Source organism: Juglans regia, chromosome 16 (genome assembly GCF_001411555.2).
Source record: "Juglans regia cultivar Chandler chromosome 16, Walnut 2.0, whole genome shotgun sequence".
NCBI lineage: Eukaryota > Viridiplantae > Streptophyta > Magnoliopsida > Fagales > Juglandaceae > Juglans > Juglans regia.
Genome location: NC_049916.1, coordinates 3631407 through 3654421, shown reverse-complemented (window position 1 = coordinate 3654421; position 23015 = coordinate 3631407). Strand labels below are relative to the sequence as shown.

The following is a 23015-nucleotide window of genomic DNA, read 5'->3' as shown; positions in this document are numbered from 1 at the left end:
TTGTGATTTTGCTTCTATTGATGTCAAATATTCTTGTGGGTGCTTGTGTTTTTAGCCTTCCCAAAATAAAAGAAAACCTTTGAAATTAACATTTCAGTTTCAGCTGTGACGTGTATACTGGTGTGGACCACCTAGCTAATTGGTTTACCTTGGAGGCCTGTTCTCGTAATGTCCCTCCTCCCTCCATTTCTGTTGTGGGAGATGGTTATACTTCTCAGTTTTGCATCTTAAAAGCATGCTGTCACTGGTATTTGATTCTGTGTTATATCATGATTTTCTTCCTAGAAATTAGTTGAAATTAGGAATGTGAGCAGTGAGAACAATGGCATGCAGTTGCCCTTCTGACAGTGGTATAAATAGGCTGGTATATGTCCTGTGTACTTGGGGCATTTGCCTATTCTTATTATCAATAAAATTTTGTTTCTCGATAGAAAAGGCTGTCCAATGTTGAAGTTATGTGATCTCTGTCTATGCTTTGTCAAATCTTTGACTGTTACTGAAGTTTTCTGGTGTTCTATTTACACAGTTTGATTTCCTAGAGCTTATACAATTAGCTCATAAAAATTTTCTTACAGTTTTATCTTTTTTGTCTGTGCAGAACTCCAATGAGCCTGATGAGATTGATGATTCCTTGCTGAAGCATTCACCCAAGTCTGAAGGTTTGCGGTGTTCATGTTCTTGGTTACTTATTTGTGTGGCGTTAGCCTTTTAATTTTTCTCCTCGATTTGTTTGATTGTGGCTGTTGTTTCTGTGAATTCAGTCTAATTTGATATTTATTGGAACTCTAAAAAGTTAAATTTTCAAAGTTTTATACATTTTTTGATAATTAAGATAAAATGTTATTAAAAGCAAAGGGAATATAGCCAAGGGTGTTATCCGAGTACACATGGAGTATACATTATATATTTAAATTGAAAACAAGAAAAGATCCAAGAATGTTCTGGAAACCAGAAAAAGAATCTATGAGCAACTATCCAACGGTAAGGGTGTTTGAAAAGGTAGACTTAAGGTCCGCCACTAACTTCTCAGTCTTAAAAGCTGCACTCATTCATTTATCTTCAAATACACTATAATTAAGAAGATGGAATCATTTTCCAGAATAATGTACGCTGATGACTTTGAAACTACCCTTTCCAACACTCGAAGAAATCCACCACTAGGCAAGGCATTGTCCTGATCTATCCCCATAAGACTGAAAATTGTGTTCCAGATCTGTGCAATGAAGTAGAAGGTGGCCAATGGATTCCCCAAGTTTCTTAGCAATAGTGGCTGAAATATATATATTTTTTTATAAGTAAGAGATAAATATTATAGATATGAATGAAATAGACATAGCCCATGTATACATGTATACAGAAAGTATACAGAAGAACACCTAAATACATTCTAAGAGGGATAAATTAAAGACAAGAAATCATGAACATTGTCCCCATGCAATACAATAGCGGAAAACCAAAGCATTAGAGTGGAGAAAAAAATTCTTCAGCTCTGCCATTGTGCATTCCTTATCTTCAAAGCAGTGAGCATTCATTTCCGTCCAAATACACCACATGATGCACAACAGAATCATCTTCCACACTGCTGCCACTTGATGACAGCCTTGCATCTTCCTCCAACAACCCAACAAATCCACCACCCTCATAGGCATAACCCAAGCGACGTCAACTTGATGACAGCAATAGCGGCTGAAATATTTATTGCTGATAAGTAATGGTTCAGAGTTTTTGCTATTTCCTCTTCACATTTTTTATCATTTTGGTCAAAATTATTTCTGGTTTAATGGTATGAAATAATTTTTGGTTCTGGAGTGCACCTCTTTTTCATTGTGAATTTGTGGGGAAGCTAATTCAAGATTGAGGTCTAAAGCAAATTTAAATGTATTCAGAATAGCACAGCTGGTTTGTTTTCATCCTCTTCGCAGCAGGCCTCCATAAAATCTGATGGCTCAGTTCACAAGGTAGACCTGCACCACTAGGGCCGATCAACGTTGTAGAAAGTGCTATGAGCTTTTGTAGGTGGTTTGTTATAAGGCGAATTTAACCTCTCAGTTGACAGTGGGGTTGAAATGTAGTTCTTATTTGCTCATATTGACATGGTGTCACGGCTACTGAAATATCTAGCATTGGGTCTTTCATTGTATCGATGGATGCTAAAATCATGATTGTTGTTACATGCTAGAATCTTAAAGCTCGGCTGTCAGTGGAATTATCCATTGCAAATTGCCAACATAGAGGGGAATATCAAGTGATCACTCCTTGATGGTTGTTTAGGTAGCATATTCTACATTTGTCAGCATCATTGTCAGTTTGCACTATGATGGAATCTGAACAACCTTGTGCATATTAAGATGAGCTAGTTATGGTATGATGGGGGAGGAAGATGGCGATGATTGCAGATTTCTATGATGGCGATAATGACAAATGTTTAAGATAATTCTTTTGAAGAGCATAGAGACAGCTATAGGGGGTCATGAAAGGTCTTGATGCTAGAAAATCTCAGTTTGTAGTACTAGACTGGTGCTGCATGTTAGTCTGGTATGATTTGGTGGAGAAGCTGGTGTGCTGCAAAGAGAGGTATGGTTGGAAAATGTGAAGTGCAAATTACATCAGTGCTCTGCTGTTGTCAATTGAGTGTTCGTTAGAAAAAACTGGCTGGACATTATGGGGCTTTGAGCTTCACAAGACTAAGTCGAAGCTTTGATTCTGAGCCCCTTCTGGCTGCTTTCATATAAGATTCTTCTTTTTCCTCAATTCAATTTTTTAGCAGTTTTTCTCTTGCCATCCATTATATTTGTTGGTGTTACCTTGGGTGCTTCTGGATCTTACAATGCATTTCTCGCTGTATCCTTTGATACAAATAGCATTTGTTGGACAGGAAATTTAGCTAGACCCTCAAATTGCAGCCTTCCTGAGAGTGTTCATTTGGAGCAAGTTGCAATTCCTGAGCAGAATGCTTTGGTGAATGGAGGCCAGGGAAATCCAGTTTGCTCCACAGCAAATTCAGTAGCCTCTGATATCATGTAAGCTTTGCAAAGTGACCTCTTTTCATTTGTCGAATTTAAGTTTTATTTTATGGTCATTGTTTGAAACTTCTGGCACGTTACTATTTTTGCTCTGTTGATAAAATTTTGTGATTCCAAGTGACGTGTGATTTCCTTTTCAATCCATGTAATGTAGGAAAACAGAATCAGTGTCAAGTTTTTATGTCCACCCATACATTCGCAAGAAATTGTTGCAGATGGAATTGGGGATGCTTTTGAAGAACCCGATAAGCAAATTCGAAGGTAATGCCTTTTCTTTTATTCATGGTTTTTGGTGGATTTAGTCCCCCAGAGTTCTTGCCTGAACTTTAGGGCCTAGAGTAGGAGAGTGATAGACTCATAATGTGGGTCCCACAACATTTATGGCTGCCCGAGTGAATCTTTTGGGCAGCAGTAAATGGTCAATAAATGATGTGGGACCAACTTTATGCATCTCTCTCTCTTCCACTCTAGGCCCTAGAGTTCGGGCAGAACTCTGGGGGATCTAAATCTGTTTTTGGTCAGTTCTAACAGATGCTTCTCTTGGCAGGTTCGAGGGAGAGAGAAATCTCTCGGTTGGAGGCTTCTTCCAATGCTAGTGTTTGCTGTAATCACCAAAGTCAACATTCGAAGTGCAACGACATGATTTGCAAATCTTATGGACTAAATTTAGAGCAGTTGATTAAGGCTAGGAAAATGGGAGCTTTAGACTTATCTCCAGAAGATGAAGTGGAAGGAGAAATTATTTATTTTCAGCATAGGTTACTTGGCAATGCAATTGCGAGAAAGCAGTTTACTGGTCTCTTCCTTGTTCTCTTCATCTTTTGGAACATTTTTTACCTGTAATTTATTCCTTTTGTTATTCAGCATAGGGGGAATTATTTAATTATGATCTACCACTTTGATATATGACCTGCATTGTCTCTTTGCAGATAATTTAATTTGTAATGTTGCGAGGAGTTTACCACAGGAGATTGATGTGGCACGGTGGCAAAGTTGGGAATCTGTGCTTGTTAACCAGTATCTTGGTGAGCTTAGAGAGGCAAAAAAGCAGGGTAGGAAAGAGAGAAAGCATAAAGAAGCACAGGCTGTGTTGGCTGCTGCAACTGCTGCTGCTGCTGCATCCTCTAGGATTTCATCGTTTAGGAAAGATGCTTTTGATGACCCGGCTCAACAGGAGGTTATTATTTTTTTCTTTTCCGACATTTCTTTCAGTCACATGACAAGCAAATATTTTTTTTTGATAAGTAATCTTTGCATCTCCTTACCACCCCCTCTCCTTTCTTTTATGACAGAAAAATATTCATACTTGCTCTTATTTTCAGAATTTGAATACCTCTAATGGGAGGGCCGGCATCAGCTCCCAGTTAATGCCACGGAAAGAGACGCTTTCAAGAGTGGCTGCACCAAGGATTTCATTAGAAAGACATTCTGATTTTGTTAATTCGACATCAGATCTTTCCAAGGAACATCCTAGATCATGTGATGTCTGCCGTCGGTCTGAGACATTATTAAACCCCATCTTAGTCTGTTCAAGTTGCAAGGTTTTCTAGCTGTAGCCATAAATTACTCCTTGAAAAAGTCAATGTTTGCTCTGCTTGAGCTTTAAGGATGTATTTTTCTCACAGGTTGCAGTTCACTTAAGTTGCTATCGTAGTGTTAAAGAATCTACGGGTCCATGGTACTGTGAATTATGTGAAGACTTATTATCATCTAGAAGTTCTGGAGCTCCAACTGTCAATGTCTGGGAGAAGCACTTTTTTGTTGTGGAATGTGGCCTATGTCGTGGCACTACCGGTGCTTTTAGAAAGTCTTCAAATGGTGCATGGGTCCATGCCTTTTGTGCTGAGGTAAAGTCTCATCTTTTTGCCTACTTGATTTTTGGCTTCTGCTTTTCTGCCCTCTTTTCTTCACCAAAGTTGAGTTAATTTTAATTAATTTTCATATTTTAGTGGGTCTTTGAATCAACATTCAGAAGGGGACAAGTGAATCCTGTTGAAGGAATGGTACGTGTATATGCTAAGTTGTGAAGTGAACAAAATCTTAATAATTTAGATTCCTAATTTGCTTGTTTGTTTCTAAATATGTTTCTATTCTTTTGGGAATTGTGCTTTGTCTTTAACATTTTTTCAAGTTTAGGTATAAGCACCATTTCATGTGATCAAATGCAGGAGACGATTTTGAAGGAGGTCGACCTTTGCCATATCTGTCGTCGTAAACATGGGGTCTGCATAAAGGTAAGGGCCAAACCTTTTTTTGTTATCTTATGTATTGGACCAAAAGGGGTTCTTTGCAAGTAAGATCATCGATGATTGTGCAACTGTAATTTGTCTGCAGTGTCACCATAGCCACTGTCAGATCACCTTTCATCCTTCGTGTGCCAGAAGTGCCGGCCTCTACATGAATGTAAAGAATTTTGGTGGCAAGTTGCAGCACAAGGCTTACTGTGAAAAGCATAGCTTGGAGCAGAGGGCAAAGGTCTAGTATTTTCTGCATAACTTGGGCATTTTGGGACTTTATGATTTGTCATGCCCTGAATAATTAATCTGTGCTCTGCAGGTCGAGACCCACGAACATGGAATTGAGGAGTTCAAAAGAATCAAGCAAATTAGGGTAAGGGTTTTCTGCTTTTGGTTGCTGCATTGTTATCTGGCCATATTCTGGTCTATTTGTTATAGTTAAATTAAGGATCCATTCGAGTGGGTGTTGTTCACCTTGATATATTTTTCTGATAGAGGGGGTTGAAATGACTATCTTGAACTTGATTTGATAAAAGGGCCAACACATGTTTGTCGACACATAAATGAAAGCTATGTACTTGATTTGATTTCATACATGTTTGTCGACATTTATGTGTTGGCCCTTTTTTTTATGGGCACCGGATGTCCAGGAACAGCGTCCCAGCTAATCCCGAGGGTGCATAGGCCCTTGGTAAGGAGTTTTCCACAAGTGCACCTCGGGTAATTCAAAGGGAAAATCCCTCAGTCCGATGGCCCCAAGAAATTGTTTGCACCCAAGGGGATTTGAACCTTAGACCTAGGGGGAACAGACCCCAAGTCCAAGGCCTTTACCACTTGAGTCAACCCCTAACAGTTTGTTGGCCCTTTAACTGGGGGCATATTTTTGTTATTCGCATTCTGGAGGAATACGATCCTATTCCAACTCCTAAAACCTGTGCTGTTGTGGTGGTTGGAAGACATCACATTTTGTTGTGATATTTAGTAACCATTAAGTTTTCCTGAAGCACAATCTTCCTGTGCTCCAAGGAATATTTCGTGTTACTTTTGAACTTTTTAAGTTCTAAGAAACTTGATTTCTTTGAGGTGATTTTCTTTGTGTGCTGCTTGTATGCTTTAGCTTCACCCCTTTTGGTCATCTTTATTCAAAGTACTCTAGTCTGCCTTTTGTATTTCTTTTTAAGTTTCGGTGTCTATTGATACGGAATATTGGTTGTAAGAAATTGCAGCGAAAGTTTTTCTAGAGTGAGGTATGTGGTGAATTTAATATATTATCAACTCAATGATTCTTTTTCATACATTGCATTCCAATTAGTAGGGGTGATACCCTCATGGTCTGGGGCGGGGTGGACCCTTCCCCGCACCCTGCCCCACACCATGCGGGGGAAGGGTTTTCAACCCTGCCCTACTGCTGGGTGGCGGGGTTGAAGATCTCATCTGCCCTACCCCCTGCCCAGGCCAATACTTACCCATGACCCATTGGGTCTAAAAACTATTTTTGAGTATTTTTGGACCCAAATTATAATATAATTTAAATTATAAATCAAAATTTATAAATACAAAAAGAATTTGAACTCATTAGAGTTGTATTTTGATCTACCTTGGCCTCTTAGGCCAACCTTTATATAGGAGGCCAAAGCAATACAATAGTCAGACTTCAGGAATGTGAGACTTACTTTACTTGAATGCAACTTTAAGATTGTGTTTGGATGTTGAAGTGAGTTGAGTTGAGATGATAAAATATTATTAGAATATTATTTTTTAATATTATTATTATTTTGGGATTTGAAAAAGTTAAATTATTTATTATCTTTTGTATTGGAATTTGAAAATATTGTAATGATAAATTGAGATGAGTTGAAATGAGTTTGGGATCCAAACGAAGCCTAAGTTTTCAACAAATTGTATATATCTATATACAATATATTTATTTATTTATATCATTCATAATACAAATATATGTTTAGTTTTGAACGTCATAGCATTTTTCTCTCCGTACACATGCGAAATATTTTCACAGTTAGCATTTTTCTCCATTAGCTTCCTACTAATGGCGTAGGTTGTTGGTGGCTGTGGGTGTTGTTGTGTGTTCTGGTACACTGGTTAGTGCCAGTCATGAAACGTGTTGTGATTGAGGCTAAGCTCTTTGAGATAAGCAGGGATGGGCGTTACGTATTTTTGAGTGAGAAAGGAAGAAAAGGGGTGAAAAATATGAGAGTAGGGGTGGGTACTGCTAGGTGGTTTTGTAGAGCTCTAGAGGGTGGTTTGAAGACGTCAGATAGGGGCTTCTACTCTGCCCACAGGGATGGGGATAGAGGCTATCTTGCTCAAAGTTGTTCCAATGCTAGAGGGACTTATATGGTTCTAGCTGAGTATGAAGGTGGTGGGAGAAGGAGTTTCATCTTTATCCCTGAAGGCAGAGGTGGCGTGGGCTGGAGGAACCTCTTGGTGGTGTTGCAGGATGCTGTTAAAGACGGTGGTGCACCTGTGAAACCTTTACATGGAGTCCCTCCGGCATCTTTCAGGGAGGCATTAGTTGGTCGACATGAGGGGCCCTGGGTGGTGAAGGGGACAGAGACATCAGGTGTGCTCAAGGTTGGTGGTGGTACAGCTTTGGAAAGAGGTCAGTGCAGCGACGTCAATGGCAGGGTGGATGTTGGTCCGAATAAGGAAACAATGGCAGAGGCCTTAGCTGTCATCTAATCCCGTTTGGGAGAAATTTATGAAATAGTTGGTTGGTTGAAATGCTGCACTTCGGGACAGGAGGTGGAACCTCTTGGGGGCTTGGGAATGGGCCAGGCCCGTAGCCCATCTGTGGGAACAATAGTTGGGCCTCAGCCCAAGCCCATTCTCGACCCGGTATCTGTCGGGACTCCAGCCAATCTCGACCCGGAATTTGTCGGGAATCTGCTGGGACTCCATGGGCCCATATCAACATCGACGATGACGCTTCAGGTGGGCTCGCCGCAGGTGACCGCGCCGATGGTCTCGCCGCAGGCTGTCGCTTCATCGGAGATGACATCTACGCCTTCGAAGGGTATTTTTCCAGTGTGTCTGGGTATGGTTCGTAGCCAAACCGAGGGATCTATGCCTCCATTGGTTGCGGGATCTTCACAGACTTCGCCGATGGTGGTCGACGACTCGGTCTCGACTCATTCAACGCCAGCGAGGGTGGTAGATCAGATTCTACCGTCACGCGAGGAGGAGAAATCACAGATTCCGCATTCTTTCAGCAATTTTCAAGAAATAGACTCCCAGAAAACGCCGTTCCATATTGTAGAATCCTCTTCTATTCAGCTGGGTCTTTGTTCTACCTACGACGAACATCTGGAGGTATTATCAGAGAATGGAGAAACAAGGAGGGGGGTTTTCTTGGATGATAAAGTAGGGGGGTCATCACAGGGACGTTTGGAGGTTAATATGGAATTCTCGGATTCGCTGGCAGTGGACAAAGTGGGTACCGTAGTGGAATGGAAAGGAAATAATCTGTTCGGGGGGGAGGGAGATGCAGTAGTAAGGGAGCCCTTTCCATTATACTGTTCGTTACCGAATGATTTTGTATTCTCTGAGTGGGTATTCCAAACGGTAAAAGACATTCAACAGGTTGTGGGGATGAATTGTGTGGGATATGAAGAACAGTTTATGGCTCTTCTCACGTCTAGGGGTGTAAACCGGTCGGTCCGGTCCGGTTCGGTCCGGTCCGGTGATGGACCGAATATTTTCGGTCCATCATCGGACCGGACCGGACCGGACCGAACACCCCATAGGGACCGGACCGGACCGGTAGTTATCGGTCCGGTCCGGTCGGTCCATTCGGTCCGGCATATTTTTTTTTTAAATCAATTAATAAAAAAAAATTATTTAAAATACTAAATTAAATTAAGTGATTTATTAATATGGATTAGGTAACAAACTCAATAAAAAAATATTTTATATGATCAATGATAATAAATTAAATGAAAATTACATTATTAATTTATATAATTACTATATAATTAACTAATTGATATTATATATTAGTTAATTCATAGAATATTAATAAGTGTTAATAACATATTTAAATAAGAGGTTAGATTAAGATATATATAAAATATTGTTAATTTATAGAATATTAATAAGTATTAATAACATATTTAAAATTTTATATTGTTAATTGTATAATTATTATATAAATAATATATATAATTTTTTTTTTTAATTATTCGGTCGGTCCGGTCCGGTCCGGTCCGAGAAATCTCCACCCCGGGACCGGACCGAAGACCGAAACTTTCACATTCAATGGACCGAAACCGACCATGCATTTGGTCGGTCCGGTCCGGACCGAACCGGTCGGTCCGGTCGGTTTCTCCGGTCCGGATCGACCGGTTTACACCCCTACTCACGTCCATTGAGGCGAGTCATAATCAGACCACGAAAGCTGAGTCTAAGAAGAAAAGGGAGCTTAATAGGCTTAATTGGTCATTGAATGAGGGTTGCTCAAGCCGTGTTAGGTCCAAAGGGAAGGGTTTGACTGTGTCTTTATGAAGCCAAAAATAGTGTCTTGGAACGTTCGAGGGTTGAACGAGGCTAATAAACGGCTAAGAATAAGAAACTTACTTCGGGATTGGAAGGCGGATATCGTATGTCTACAAGAAACCAAACTGAAATTGGTTAACAGAAAGCTTGTGAGAAATGTGTGGGGTTGTCCGTACGCGGATTGGGCTTTTCTAGCTTCTGAGGGGGCATCAGGCGGTATTCTGGTGATGTGGGATAAAAGGGTTGTGGTGAAGATGGAGGAGTTTGTAGGGGAATTTATAGTGGCTTGCTCTTTTAAGATGGTAGAGGATAATTTCTTGTGGGCTTTTGCAGGTGTTTATGGACCGAACATTGACAATATTAGAAGCCGTTTGTGGGACGAATTGGCTGCTATCTATAGTGGGTGGGGACTTCCTTGTTGCATTGGAGGAGACTTTAATGTAGTAAGGTTCCCTAGTGAAAGAAGTGGAAGCACCCGATTACTTCCAGCCATGGCTGAATTCTCAGAGTGCATTTTTTATCTAAATTTGGTTGAACTCCCGTTAGTTGGCGGCCTTTTCACATGGTCTAACAGTCAAACTTGGTCCCGGTTGGATAGATTCTTAATATCGCCGGATTGGGAAAGTCATTATCCAGAGGTATGCCAGAAGCGACTGCCGCGTCTATGCTCGGATCATTTCCCAATATTATTAGATGGAGGTGGTATTCAAGGAGGTCGTCGTTATTTCAAGTTCGAAAACATGTGGCTTAAAAGCGATGGATTTGTGGAGATGGTAAGGCAGTGGTGGTCTTCCTACCAGTTTTCTGGTACTCCCTCTTATGTTCTTGCAGGCAAACTGAAAGCGTTAAAGAAAGATTTAAAGCTATGGAATTTCCACTCATTTGGAAATATAGGGGAACAAAAGAAAACTTTAATGGAGGAGTTACAGAATCTTGAAAGGATTGTTGAGGATAGAGCTCTTACCCCAGAGGAAGCTTCAAGCATGACAACGATGGCATCAGAGTTGGAAAGGGTTTTAACTTTAGAAGAGATCTCTTGGTGACAGAAGTCAAGAGCTCTTTGGTTAAAGGAAGGGGATCAAAGTACAAAATTTTTCCATAAAGTGGTTAACTCCCATCGGAGATTTAACTCTATCGAGATGCTGAAAATCAACGGTAGTGATTGCACAGAGGCCCCTGTGATCCGGGAACATGTGGTGAGTTTCTATGAATTTTTGTTCACAGAAAAGGAGGGTTGGAGGCCCAAGCTAGATGGACTTGATTTTGAGTCCATAGAACCACAGACAGCATCTTGGTTGGAAAGATCTTTTGAGGTGTTTCTATGAATTTTTGTTCACAGAAAAGGAGGGTTGGAGGCCCAAGCTAGATGGACTTGATTTTGAGTCCATAGAACCACAGACAGCATCTTGGTTGGAAAGATCTTTTGAGGAGGTGGAGGTTTTGGAGGTGGTTCAGAAGATGGTAAAGGATAAAGCACCAGGTCCCGATGGTTTTACGATGGGGTTTTTTCAAACATGTTGAGAGGTCGTGAAAGATGACATTATGAGTGTATTTCAGGAGTTCTTCTCGGCAGGGAAATTCAAGAAAAGTCTGAACGCGACTTTCATTGCTTTGATCCCGAAGAAATCTGGAGCTGTCGAATTGAAGGACTTTAGGCCCATTAGCCTCATTAATGGGATATACAAAATTATTGCAAAGGTGCTTGCTAACAGGTTAGGGTCGGCAATTGATAAAGTAATCTCAAAGCCACAAAATGCTTTTGTAAGGGGTCGTCAGATTTTGGACTCGGTCTTAATTGCAAATGAATGTCTGGATAGTAGATTAAAGTCTGGAACTCCAGGCATTATTTGTAAACTAGATATGGAAAAAAGCATATGAGCATGTTAACTGGGAATTCCTCTTGTACTTACTGAAGAGATGTTGCTTTGGGGAGAGGTGGTGTAAGTGGATCAGATGGTGCATTTCAACGGCAAGATTTTCAGTCTTGATCAATGGTAACCCAGAGGGTTTTTTCAATAGCTCTCGAGGCTTAAGACAGGGTGATCCCTTGTCTCCTCTGCTTTTTGTTATAGTCATGGAAGCTTTGAGTAGGATGTTATCGGCTATGGCCAATCATGGTCTTATGGCTGGTTTTTTGGTGGGGGATCCACAAAGGGGCCTTATCTCGGTTTCCCATTTATTATTCGTAGATGACACTTTAATTTTCTGTGATGCAGAGCAAGATCAACTTAGGGCACTGAAGGCACTCCTTTATTGCTTTGAAGCAGCATCAGGTTTAAGAGTTAACTTCGATAAATCAGAATTAGTGCCTATTGGAAATGTCAACATTTCTCGACAGTTGGCTAACACTCTTGGGTGCAGGGTCGCTTCTCTTCCTATGACTTATTTGGGTTTACCATTGGGGGCTGCTTCACGGGCTTTGTCTATTTGGAACACAGTTATTGAGAAAATAGAACGAAGATTGGCTGGATGGAAGAGACTGTATTTGTCGAAAGGAGGCCGGGTGACTCTTATCAAAAGTACTCTCTCTAACCTACCAACTTATTTCCTATCTTTATTTCCAATTCCAGCTAGTGTGGCGGCGCGAATCGAAAAGCTTTATCGGGATTTCTTATGGAGTGGGATGGGAGATGAATTCAAGTTTCATCTAGTCAGTTGGGATAAGGTATGCAGACCAATTTCTTCTGGTGGATTGGGGTTAAAGAATTTGAGATCTTTTAATCGGGCACTGCTTGGGAAATGGCTTTGGAGATACAATGTGGAACCAGATGCTCTATGGAAACTAGTGGTTGATTGCAAACATGGTAAGATGGGAGGGGAGTGGTGTACTAGAGAGGGGAATGGGTCCTATGGGGTGGGCATTTGGAAGCACATACGACGTGGATGGGGGGTGTTTTCTCGTCATACTAAATTGTTGGTGGGGGAGGGCACTCGTATAAAATTTTGGAGAGACATTTGGTGTGGGGAGGAGGCTCTAGCAGATGCATTCCCTTCTGTGTTTCGTGTAGCATGTGATCAAGAGGCTTCTGTGGCAGATCTCATGGTTCGTTCAGGGGATCAACTCCATTGGAATGTCATCTTTAGTAGAGCAATACATGACTGGGAACTTAACAGTGTTGAGGCCTTTTTTAGTCTAGTGTACTCTACAAGGATGTCTGGTTTGAGAGAAGATAAGTTGTGGTGGAACCCGGCAGGTAAGGGTGTTTTTTTGGTTCGCTCATTCTATAAGTCCCTTACTAAGCTTCCAAACACACATTTTCCTTGGAAAGGTTTGTGGAGGAATAAGACACCTCCAAAAGCATTATTTTTTACTTGGACAGCGGCTCTAGGTAAGATTTTGACCACTGATAATCTACGGAAGCGTCGGGTTATTATTCTAGATTGGTGTTGTATGTGCAAGAAAGCTGGCGAGACAGTGGATCATCTTATGCTACATTGCGAGACAGCTAGAGCAATGTGGTGTGATGTGTTCGATCGAATAGGGTTGATTTGGGTCATGCCGGCTACAGTGGTAGAGTTATTGGATTGTTGGGTAATGTCAGGTGGTGCTCCACAAATCAAAGCGGTGTGGAAGATGGTTCCTATTTGTATTATGTGGTGCATATGGCGGGAGTGTAATGAGCGGACATTTGAGGATAAGGAGCGGACAATAGAGGATCTTAGAATTTTATTTTACCGCACCTTACTTTTGTGGTCGAGTGTTGTAGATTTTAATGCCTAAATGTACATGATTTTCTTCTTTCTTTTTTAGCAACTAGATATGTCCTATCTCTTGTATTCCTCCTTGTATACCTGGGCTTGGCCTATTCTTTTTTATACTATTGTTTACTTATAAAAAAAAAAATATTTATTTATTTTTTGATAGGTAATATACAATATATTTATTTATATAAATATTAAAAAAAAAATTTAGCGGAGTAGAGCAGGGGGCGGGCAGGGCCCCGTTGGGGTCAGCCCGCCCCCGCTGGATCCCTTCCAAGAAGAGGAAGTTTATTATCTGAATCTTCCTATAAGGTCCTTATACCTCATGATATAAACTTTTCCTTGGAGGAGAATTTGGTGGGCTAAGGCATCTCTATGGCAATCTTTTTTCTTGGAAAGACTCCTTAGGGTAGATCCTCGACATGGATAAGGAAACTTTATGTTATTGTGGCTGATTGGTGTTGTATGTGCAGAAAGAGTGGGATCTATAGCCTGGCGGAAAGGTTTTTTTTTTTAAAGAGTTGGGTTGGCTTGGATTGTGCCTAGAAGAATATTAGACCTATTTGCTAACTGGAGAGGGTTATATAGAAGGCCCATAAATTGAAACAGCGTGGAAGATGGTCTCGATTTGTCTATGTGGTGTACTACTGTACTTGGAAAGAAAACAATGATAGAAATTTTGAGGATGGTGACTGGACAATAGAAGAGCTATAGATTTTAATGGGTTGAGTATTCATAATTTCCTTATATCTTTTTCTAAGACCGATAAATTGAAACAGTGTGGAAGACGATCTCGATTTGTCTAGTGTGGTGTACTTGGAAAGAAAAAAATTATAGAAATTTTGAGGATACTGACTGGACGATGGACGAGCTATAGATTTTAATGGGTTGAGTATTCACGATTTCCTTATCTTTTTTCTCCCGTATACGTACTGTATACTTGGGGTACGCCTTGTGTTATTTAATAAAAATCTTTATTACCTATATAAAAAAAAAAAAAAAAAGCTTTGTTCTCATCATCATTTGGGACATATGGGAATTAGAAATCTTCTGTGCAAATGGCTTTGGAGATAGGCAATAGAGAATAGATTATGTGTTGACTCTGTAGAGGAGCATGGTGTGGGTGAAGATTGGGGAAGGGTCAATGGCGTTTTTGCAGAAATTAGAATGTGCAAGGTAATCTTGTGGAAGAGTATTAGAAATAACATGGAAAAAGATATTTTGAAGTGAAGTCGTTGCTAAAAATGAAAACTGATATCATTGCCAAGAATGCACTTGACACAACCTAATAAAATCTGCCGCCAACTCAAAATTTTTTTCCACAAGCCTTACCCATGTGAGCCTTTTATCTCCTCATTAATCTGTGACCCCAACTACGTATAACTTTTGCTCTAATAGCCTATCTCTATACTTGATCCAAATCACATAAATATGAAAAGATCTAAATCACATAAAAATGCACTAATTAAGTATCCCATGGAGGAGATGTAAGAGAGAGTGCTCAAGGAAGCTTTTCTAGAAGTATACAAGATTGCGAAAATGCAGGAGGCTTCAGTGGTATAACAATCCCCCCCCTCCCTTTAAATTCCCGACATCCTCGTCAGCCCAGTCTATCGTAGGTGGCACAACTCAAGCCCACATTTCTAGTTGGGATAGATTCTATTTGTAATGCCCCAATGAAAGACCCAAACCACATGGCATATACTTCAAAAGAATTAGTCGATGATACAATTGGAGCCTCATTGAAACCTTATAAAAAGCAAGAACTATTTTTCAAACAATGTGGGATCCCATATACCACCTACCCTTACACATCCATCATATGGGGTATCACTTTTTTTTTTTATAAGTAAATCATATGGGGTATCACATAAATCATTTTCCAAACAACAGCAATATGAGCATTATCCCGAAGACCTTTCCAACACCTAAAAATATCCACAGTCCTACTAGGCATCACCCATGTTATGCCGGTCCAATTAAGGGTGTAACCAGTCTGGTTCAGTCCAGTTTTAGACATTTTTTAGAACTGAACTAATAAGCACAAGTTTTAAAAATTTAAGAACCGATACCGGATCAATTCACCATTGAAACCGGAACTTCTGGTTTCGGTCCAGTCCGGTATTTCCAGTTTTTCAGATTATCTACGTTATTAATAATATGATGTTTACATATACTAAACTATTAGTCTATTTATATTATAGTATAAATACATTATTTTATAATAATTAACACATAATAGTATAATATTGAATTTAACTATAGTCGATATAAGTTCTAGACTTTTATATGAATATATATGATCAAGTGTGTAAAAATGTATTTACAAAAAGAACATATATATTATAATTTATTATGCCAAAAATGTATTTATCCTTAATATATATATATATCAAAATTTCATGTTTAAGATTAAAATTTCTTTATATTAATTAGCAATTTAGCATATAATATCTATAATATAATATAAAAAAATTATATAAAAATATTTTATATATAATATAAAAAATAAAAATAGATATATAGAAACCAGTCCAGTTCGGTTTGAACCGATATTCAAAATGTGAAAATGGGTATCAGACCGGTTTCCAACTGGTTTTTTTTAGAAACAGGAACCGGACCTGTTACGAACTGGATCGAACCCACCGGTTCGGTCGGTCTGACCAGTTTATTTTTATAGCCCTAGGTTCAATTGAAGACATCATCCCACAAAGACTTGGTCACCTCACCATGTAACAATAGACAATCCACAGTTTCCCCATTTTTCTTACGTAATTAACACCAACCAATATTTGATAAGACCACGCTTCCTCAAGTTTTCCATGGTAAGATTTTTCGCAAGGGATGCAGTCCAACCAAAGAAAGCATCTTGGGAGGAAAGAGCTTCATAGAAGATCAAACCAAAAATTTCCTCCTGCCATTTGGAAACCAAATCATCCTAGGAGAGCCTTACTAAAGGTCATCAAGTTTTGAACCCCCAAACCCCTACGGTTTTAAATTATAAATTTTAAAATCTAAAAACATGGTTTTAAATTATAAATTAGTTGTTTCTTATTTATACAACCCGTAGACTTGTGCTATACCGAATGTTACTGTTAATAATATCTTCTTACTTATAAAAGAAAAATAATAACTTAACATTTACTTGTCGAATGAAATTTTCTGTAGCAACAATTCATATTTTCTAGGAAAGCTGAACTATTTTTTTTTTGCTCCTTGGTGAAACTTGAAAGGAAATACCTGGGTACCTGGGAAGTAAATTCTGCCAGGTGACCTATCAAATGATTTCTGCCAGGTTATTATTGAAGTTCTGTAGGATTTATCTCATTGCGTGTGAAGCTTCTGTTTTTAATCCATTGAAACTTGCCTCGTTATAGGTACCCGTCATAAATTAGCTTCCTACTTGCCTTTTATTTTCTTGTGGGGTGTAGTTCCATGCCTCTGTCAAATTATGGATTTAGAGCTTTATCTACGTTTATAAGCATGGTTTGCTACTATGCAATTGCTGGAATATATTATGCAGTAGTCATGGTAGTACTTTCTATTTTCTCTATTACTGTTTTTTAAATGACTACTACAGAATATCTTTTTTTGTGTTGCTTTGTTTGTGCAATTCGAATGCCATGATTGAATCCTTGTATATTTGACCTTGTACAGGTTGAACTAGAGAGGTTACGGCTTATATGTGAGAGAATAATCAGACGTGAAAAGAAGAAGGTAAGTGATTGTAGATTAACCATATGGTCTCTGAATAATATTATATGTACAAACATATATAAATGTGATTCTGATCTTGAGTGCCGTATAAGATTAGATTCCTATGCTCTCTGTGATATGGTCTAAGTTATAGCCTATATATTTGCTGCCTTTTGGCCTTTGTGAAGCGACTGGATAAAACCTGTGATTCTTTGTTTAGGTGTAAGACAATTTTATAGAAGTATGAAGGGGCAGAACCAGGTACATGGTATTTATACGGGAATCTAATTAGGGAGATGGAAAACGAAAACCAATAATGAATAATTGGAGTTGTTAGAACTATTTTCTGAGTAGAGATCCTAGTATTACAGTGCTTACTTCTTAGCTCTAGCATCGTCCTCTCACAATCTTCAAAAGTCCTGAAAGTTGTGTTCCTTCCAAATAAATTACATTAAATATTAAAAAACCATCCAACAAACTTCCTTGTTGTATTGACCTACATTCCGACTTCTCCAACAAGCCGACAACTTTACTACCCTTTGCGGCATGAAACCACTGCCAAAAGATTGAAAATTTGAGGCCCAGATAGCTCTAGCCTCTTTGCTGTGCGACAGTTGATGTCAATCCATAGCTCTATCATTGTGATGCTTCTTTTTCTCAGGTTATCCATAGTTAAGATATTCCCTAATGCCGTTGTCCATGCAAAGAAAGTCACCTTCGATAGAGCCTTGTTTTTCCAAATGCCTATCAAAGGAAAAGAACCTGCTGGAAATACAGGGTAGATAAAAAGTTCTAACCTTAAGCTTCCTAATTGTTTTTTAAGGGGATCTACAAGATCTTATCCACACCACCACCTCACAACCTGAGGGTACAGAAGATTAAAGAATGAAGAATTCAACTGCACTTCTCAATCATGCTCTATTTTGATATTCATGGTATTCCATTGCCTAGTATCATTGGAAACCTACTAGTAATCTGCCACTGTGGCCTTTTGAACGCAAGAAACCTGAACAATTCCAGAAAAGCTGCCTTCAAGGGCTGATTGCTGCATAAAGTTAGAGAAAATCCCCCACCCCTTAAATTGTTTTCGCAGTCCATCCCGTAAGAACTACTAACTTCAATAGAGCACCACCCACCGTACATGTGTTGTGATTCTGAATAATGAAACCACATTTATGTAATGGATTGACTTTCCCCGAGCAATCTGACTGGGTTTTCCTGTCTGCTGAGGATGAGTGGGCTGGTTTAAAGTAGTGAAGGCTGTATTTAAGCTCATTGTTGAGGAGTTATCAATGCCCAGCCAATGCTCGAAAGTTGGCTAAAATGGGAAAAAGAGCGAGGTATTGCTGCACTGGCTGTTAAATACTTGCGTTATTAATCATGAGGGAGAAAGTGAGTTAAGTACAGCAATCTATTATGTTTAAAATGTTTAGGGCTTTAGGATACGGTTTTGGAAAAAAAAAGAAAGGGAGACAGAATGTGAGAGTGATTGAGAGTGTGCTCATGTTTGCCCCCTTCCTTTTTGTTATAGTAATGGAGGCATTAGTCGCATGGTGGAGGCTGCCGTAAGGGAGGGATTTCTTGCTGGTTTTTTGGTGGGCAACAATAGTAATGGTGTGAGTTCCATTTCCCACTTACTATTCATGGATGATACGCTTATTTTTTGTGATACTTTTAGTGATTAGATTCAAGCTCTAAGGGCGGTTTTGTTGTGCTTTGAAGCTGTTTCGGGATTCAATGTGAACTTGGGGAAGTCCAAGTTGGTGCCGGGTGGGGGATGTGAGTAATATTGCTTCTCTAGCAGAGTTGTTGCGTTGTAAAATTGCCTCTCTTCCTATGAAATATATTGGACTTTCCCTTGGGGGAGTCATTCAAAGCAAAGACTATTTGGGATGGTGTGGTAGAAAAGATTATCGGGGTGGAAGAGGTTATATCTATCCCGGGGGGGGGATTAACACTCATCAAAAGTACGCTCTCCAACCTTCCCACTGACTATCTTTCTCTCTTCCCATTATTTGTGGGTGTGACAAACCGGATTGAAAAGTTGTTTAGAGCTTTCTTGTGGGGTGGCATGGGGGAGGAAATTAAATTTCACCTTGTAAGTTGGCAAAGGGTGAGCTATCCGATTGCGAATGGTGGCTTAGGGGTGTGAAATTTGAGCCTCTTTTACAATGCATTTTTAGGAAAGTGGTTGTGGAGGTATCAAATGGAAGGGAACTCATTGTGGAGAGAGGTTATTAATCACAAGTATGGTAGTGCGTGAGGGGGATGGTGTTCTAAGGAGGGTAGGGGGGAGTAAGCCTATGGAAATTTGTTAGAAAGGGGTGGAACACTTTTGAAAAACATATTAAGTTTGAGGTGGGTGATGGAGTAAGAACTCGCCTTTGGTTCGATGTTTGGAGTGGGGAGAGCCCTCTTTTCACTATTTTTCCAGTTGTATTGAACTTGGTTGGCAATCAGCAAGCTGCAGTTTCAGAATTGCTGAGTTGTGCAAATGGGACGGTAACTTGGAATGTCACTTTAACTAGAAATGCACAGGATTGAGAACTTGAAGAGCTGGCAGATTTTTATAGTTACTTGTATTCAGCAAAATTAGGAGGCAATGGGGGTGACTGTATGTTGTGGATTTCCATGGGGAGGAAAAAGTTCTCTATTAAATCTTTTTACAAGGCCTTGACTGTTCCACAGCCCACATTCTTTTCGTGGAAGAGCATTTGGAAGGTTTTAGTGCCATCTAAAGTTGTGTTTTTTACTTTGACAGCTGCACTTGGGAAGATTTTGACGGTTGATAATCTAAGGAACCGTGGTATGGTAGTCACGGAGTGGTGCTACATGTGTAAAAGGAATGAAGAATCGATAAATCATTTTCTTTTACATTGTGAGGTGGCTGGGGAGTTATGGGCTGGTATCCTTAGTAGAGCTGAGCTGAGTTGGGTAATGCCTAAGAGTGTGGTGGAACTACTACTGTGCTGGAATAGGAGGCATAATAGCGCTCAACTGGCAGCAGTGTGGCGAATGATACCTTTGTGCTTAATGTGGTGTTTATGGTCGGAAAGGAATGATAGGTGCTTTAACAACAAGGAGCGTGCAGTGGGGGAAATCTGGAATTTATTTGTTTTCTCTCTTCTACTGTGGTTTTCTGCTATTGTATTGAAGGGTGGGAATGTTCATGAGTTTCTTTCTTCTTTCTAGCTTACTAGATTGTAATTAGGTGTCTCACTTTGTATACTTCCTGTGTATTTGGGCATTGCCTAGTTTCAATCTATTCAATAAAGATTCTTACTTATAAAAAAAAAACACCTCCAACCAGCCGCTGACAACATCCTGCTAAGGGCTTTCATTGTGGAGAGATGGTGCATAATCCAAGAACACCACCACTTCCCAATCCACACCTCCCCAATAAGTAATGCCGGAAATCCCAATTGACATAGTCATAGGCCTTTTCCATGTCTAGTTTGCATAAGATGTCAGGTTCACTAAGTAGACTCTATCCAGACATTCACTGGTAGTAAGCACCGATGGGCTTATGCCAGTCCCTGATGCATCGCTTTGTACAATCGTTTTTTCACCATTGCCATTGAGTTGAGGCCAACCTCTTATCTCCAGCATGTACCACTGTACCACTACCAGACCCTGCCGCACCTCTGCTTTTGACACCAGCAACTAAGGATCTTCTGTTTTGAAGAACAAAGAACTCGATTAATGCATGTGTCCTCTGTTTTAGCTAACCCTGTAGCTCTGCCAATGATCATCTCTTTCACCACTTTTCTGCTCCTCTCTACTATGTGGACACCGCTGGCATTACCCATTGCGAACTCGAACACTTTAGCATCTCCCAGCAGCTTCCTCAACCCACCCATCCTCTGTGCCATGAAAATAAAAATGGACAATAATGGCTAAAAATGACACAGGAGTAGAACATGGTCATTTTTCCTCGCCAGCAATATACGAAGTTGATAGTTGACTTTTATTGGGGAGAGAGAGGGAGGGAGGGAGGGGAGGGATTACAGATTTGCCACATATTTGCTTATGGTTACTCGCTGCTATTACTCTTTTTTTAGTCAGGTGGTTTTCTTGGTGCATAAACTTCTCATTGTTTTCTAACAAAGCCCTTCTTCTCATCATCCCTACACCACACTTGATTTTTTATTTTTTTCTATTCTTGCTAAACTAAAGGAATTATTCTACTCATTATCCATACATCACACATTTGGTAAGGGAAAAAAATAAAATAAAAAAATCATGTGTGGTGTGTAGTGTATGGATGATAAGTAGAAGAATTCTTTCTAACATGGCCATTTATTAAACACCAACTTCTGTCGTTTCTCTCTATCCCTTGTTGTTCTCTTTTGATATGTGACTAATTTTTATCTTATGCATGGTCTGGAATTGGTTTGAAGTTATTTTTCCTTCCCTCTTATGTATCTTTGCAGCGGGAATTGGTTTTGTGCTCACATGACATGCTCGCTTGCAAAAGAGATCATGTTTCTCGTTCTTTGCTTGTTCGTAGTCCCTTCTTCCTTCCTGAAGTTAGTTCTGAATCAGCTACAACGTCCCTTAAAGGGCACACCGATGGGTATAAATCATGCAGTGATGCAATCCAAAGATCAGATGACGTAACTGTTGACAGCTCAGTTTCTGTTAAGCACCGGGTTAAAGTTCCTGTGTCCATAGACACTGACCAAAAGACAGATGATGACAGCTCTACATCCCAAATATTTCTTACCAGAAAGCTCACAGAGAGGGCACAATTTTCCGGGAAGCAGATTCCTCATAGGCCTTCTGTGGCATCACCTAATCTTTCAGATGATGGCGGATGGAGATCAAAATCTAGAAAGGTATCGTGTAATTTGATACACGTTTCACTTGTGTTTCTGCTGCAATTTTGACTAACGCACCTGCTATATATTCACAGCATGCCGAGACGTTTGAGAAAGAGCTTGTAATGACTTCAGATCAAGCATCTATGAAGAATATGCGGTTACCTAAGGGATATCAATATGTTCCTGCTGATATCCTTCCAAGTGGGGAGCAGATAAACCAGGATGCTTGCTCCGGGGAGCCATTGGAACGTCATGGATAGATTGAGGCATCTTCTTTTTGGTTTTGATTTGCCTCATAAGGCTGCCATCCATCAAGGGCAAATTTTCCGCCCAGAGGCGCACATATATCTGATAATGAAGACTGGGAAAAATGAGCGCCAAGATGGGGGTTATTGGTAGCATACTCATAAATAGGAGCCACGCTCTGGTTTGGGCAGGGAAATTTTGACAAAATTGTTTGTATATTCATTGTGAGAGTAACTGTACAGTGGATGAGGGTTCATTTCATTCAAATGTAACAGAAGGGCGTGAAATGTCTTGATGAATGTCTCGTGGAAGTGGTGGGATGGAAGCTCTGTTTCTTCCCATTGTGTACGAGGCAATTAAGAGTATCACCTCCTGTGCCTGCTCTGTAAAGTTGGTGTATATATTCTTGAAATATCAAATCCTTGAAAGGGATACCCTCTGCTTCATATAGATTAGAGCATTTGTTTCGAAATGCAACGTTATAGTGTTTTTAGCTCGCAGTGCTTTTTAGTTTTTGCTGACATTGTAGCTTATTAGAAAGCTGGAGGAAGAATGGTTGTTACATGTAATCGTTACAGAAACAACTCGCTTGCAAAGTTGCAATGCTTGTGTGTCATTGCTGCATAAACCCAGCATTACAATTTGAATAATTGCTTCACTGATTTTACAAAAAGAATAAAGTGCTTCATTTGAAAAATGAATAATTTTGTTATGACTGAAAAATGAATAATTTATTTTTCAAGCAAATGAAATAATTCTTTGTCGGTTTACAAGTT

The 23015-nt window shown here is 39.7% G+C and overlaps 1 protein-coding gene across 1 annotated transcript in view; it reads left to right on the top strand.

The window, feature by feature from the left end:
• Positions 1-22735, top strand: part of LOC109012442 — a 37639-nt gene extending 14904 nt beyond the window's left edge. Inside the window, exons 6-19 of the mRNA XM_018994077.2 lie at positions 599-659; positions 2876-3020; positions 3178-3284; positions 3571-3819; positions 3953-4200; positions 4346-4564; positions 4649-4870; positions 4973-5026; positions 5192-5257; positions 5358-5498; positions 5580-5633; positions 17132-17191; positions 21604-22008; positions 22086-22735. Coding sequence (XP_018849622.2) covers positions 599-659; positions 2876-3020; positions 3178-3284; positions 3571-3819; positions 3953-4200; positions 4346-4564; positions 4649-4870; positions 4973-5026; positions 5192-5257; positions 5358-5498; positions 5580-5633; positions 17132-17191; positions 21604-22008; positions 22086-22253 — 2199 coding nt within the window. The 3' untranslated portion in view covers positions 22254-22735. The remainder of the gene's footprint in view (positions 1-598; positions 660-2875; positions 3021-3177; positions 3285-3570; positions 3820-3952; positions 4201-4345; positions 4565-4648; positions 4871-4972; positions 5027-5191; positions 5258-5357; positions 5499-5579; positions 5634-17131; positions 17192-21603; positions 22009-22085) is intronic.
• Positions 22736-23015: the final 280 nt, after the last annotated feature.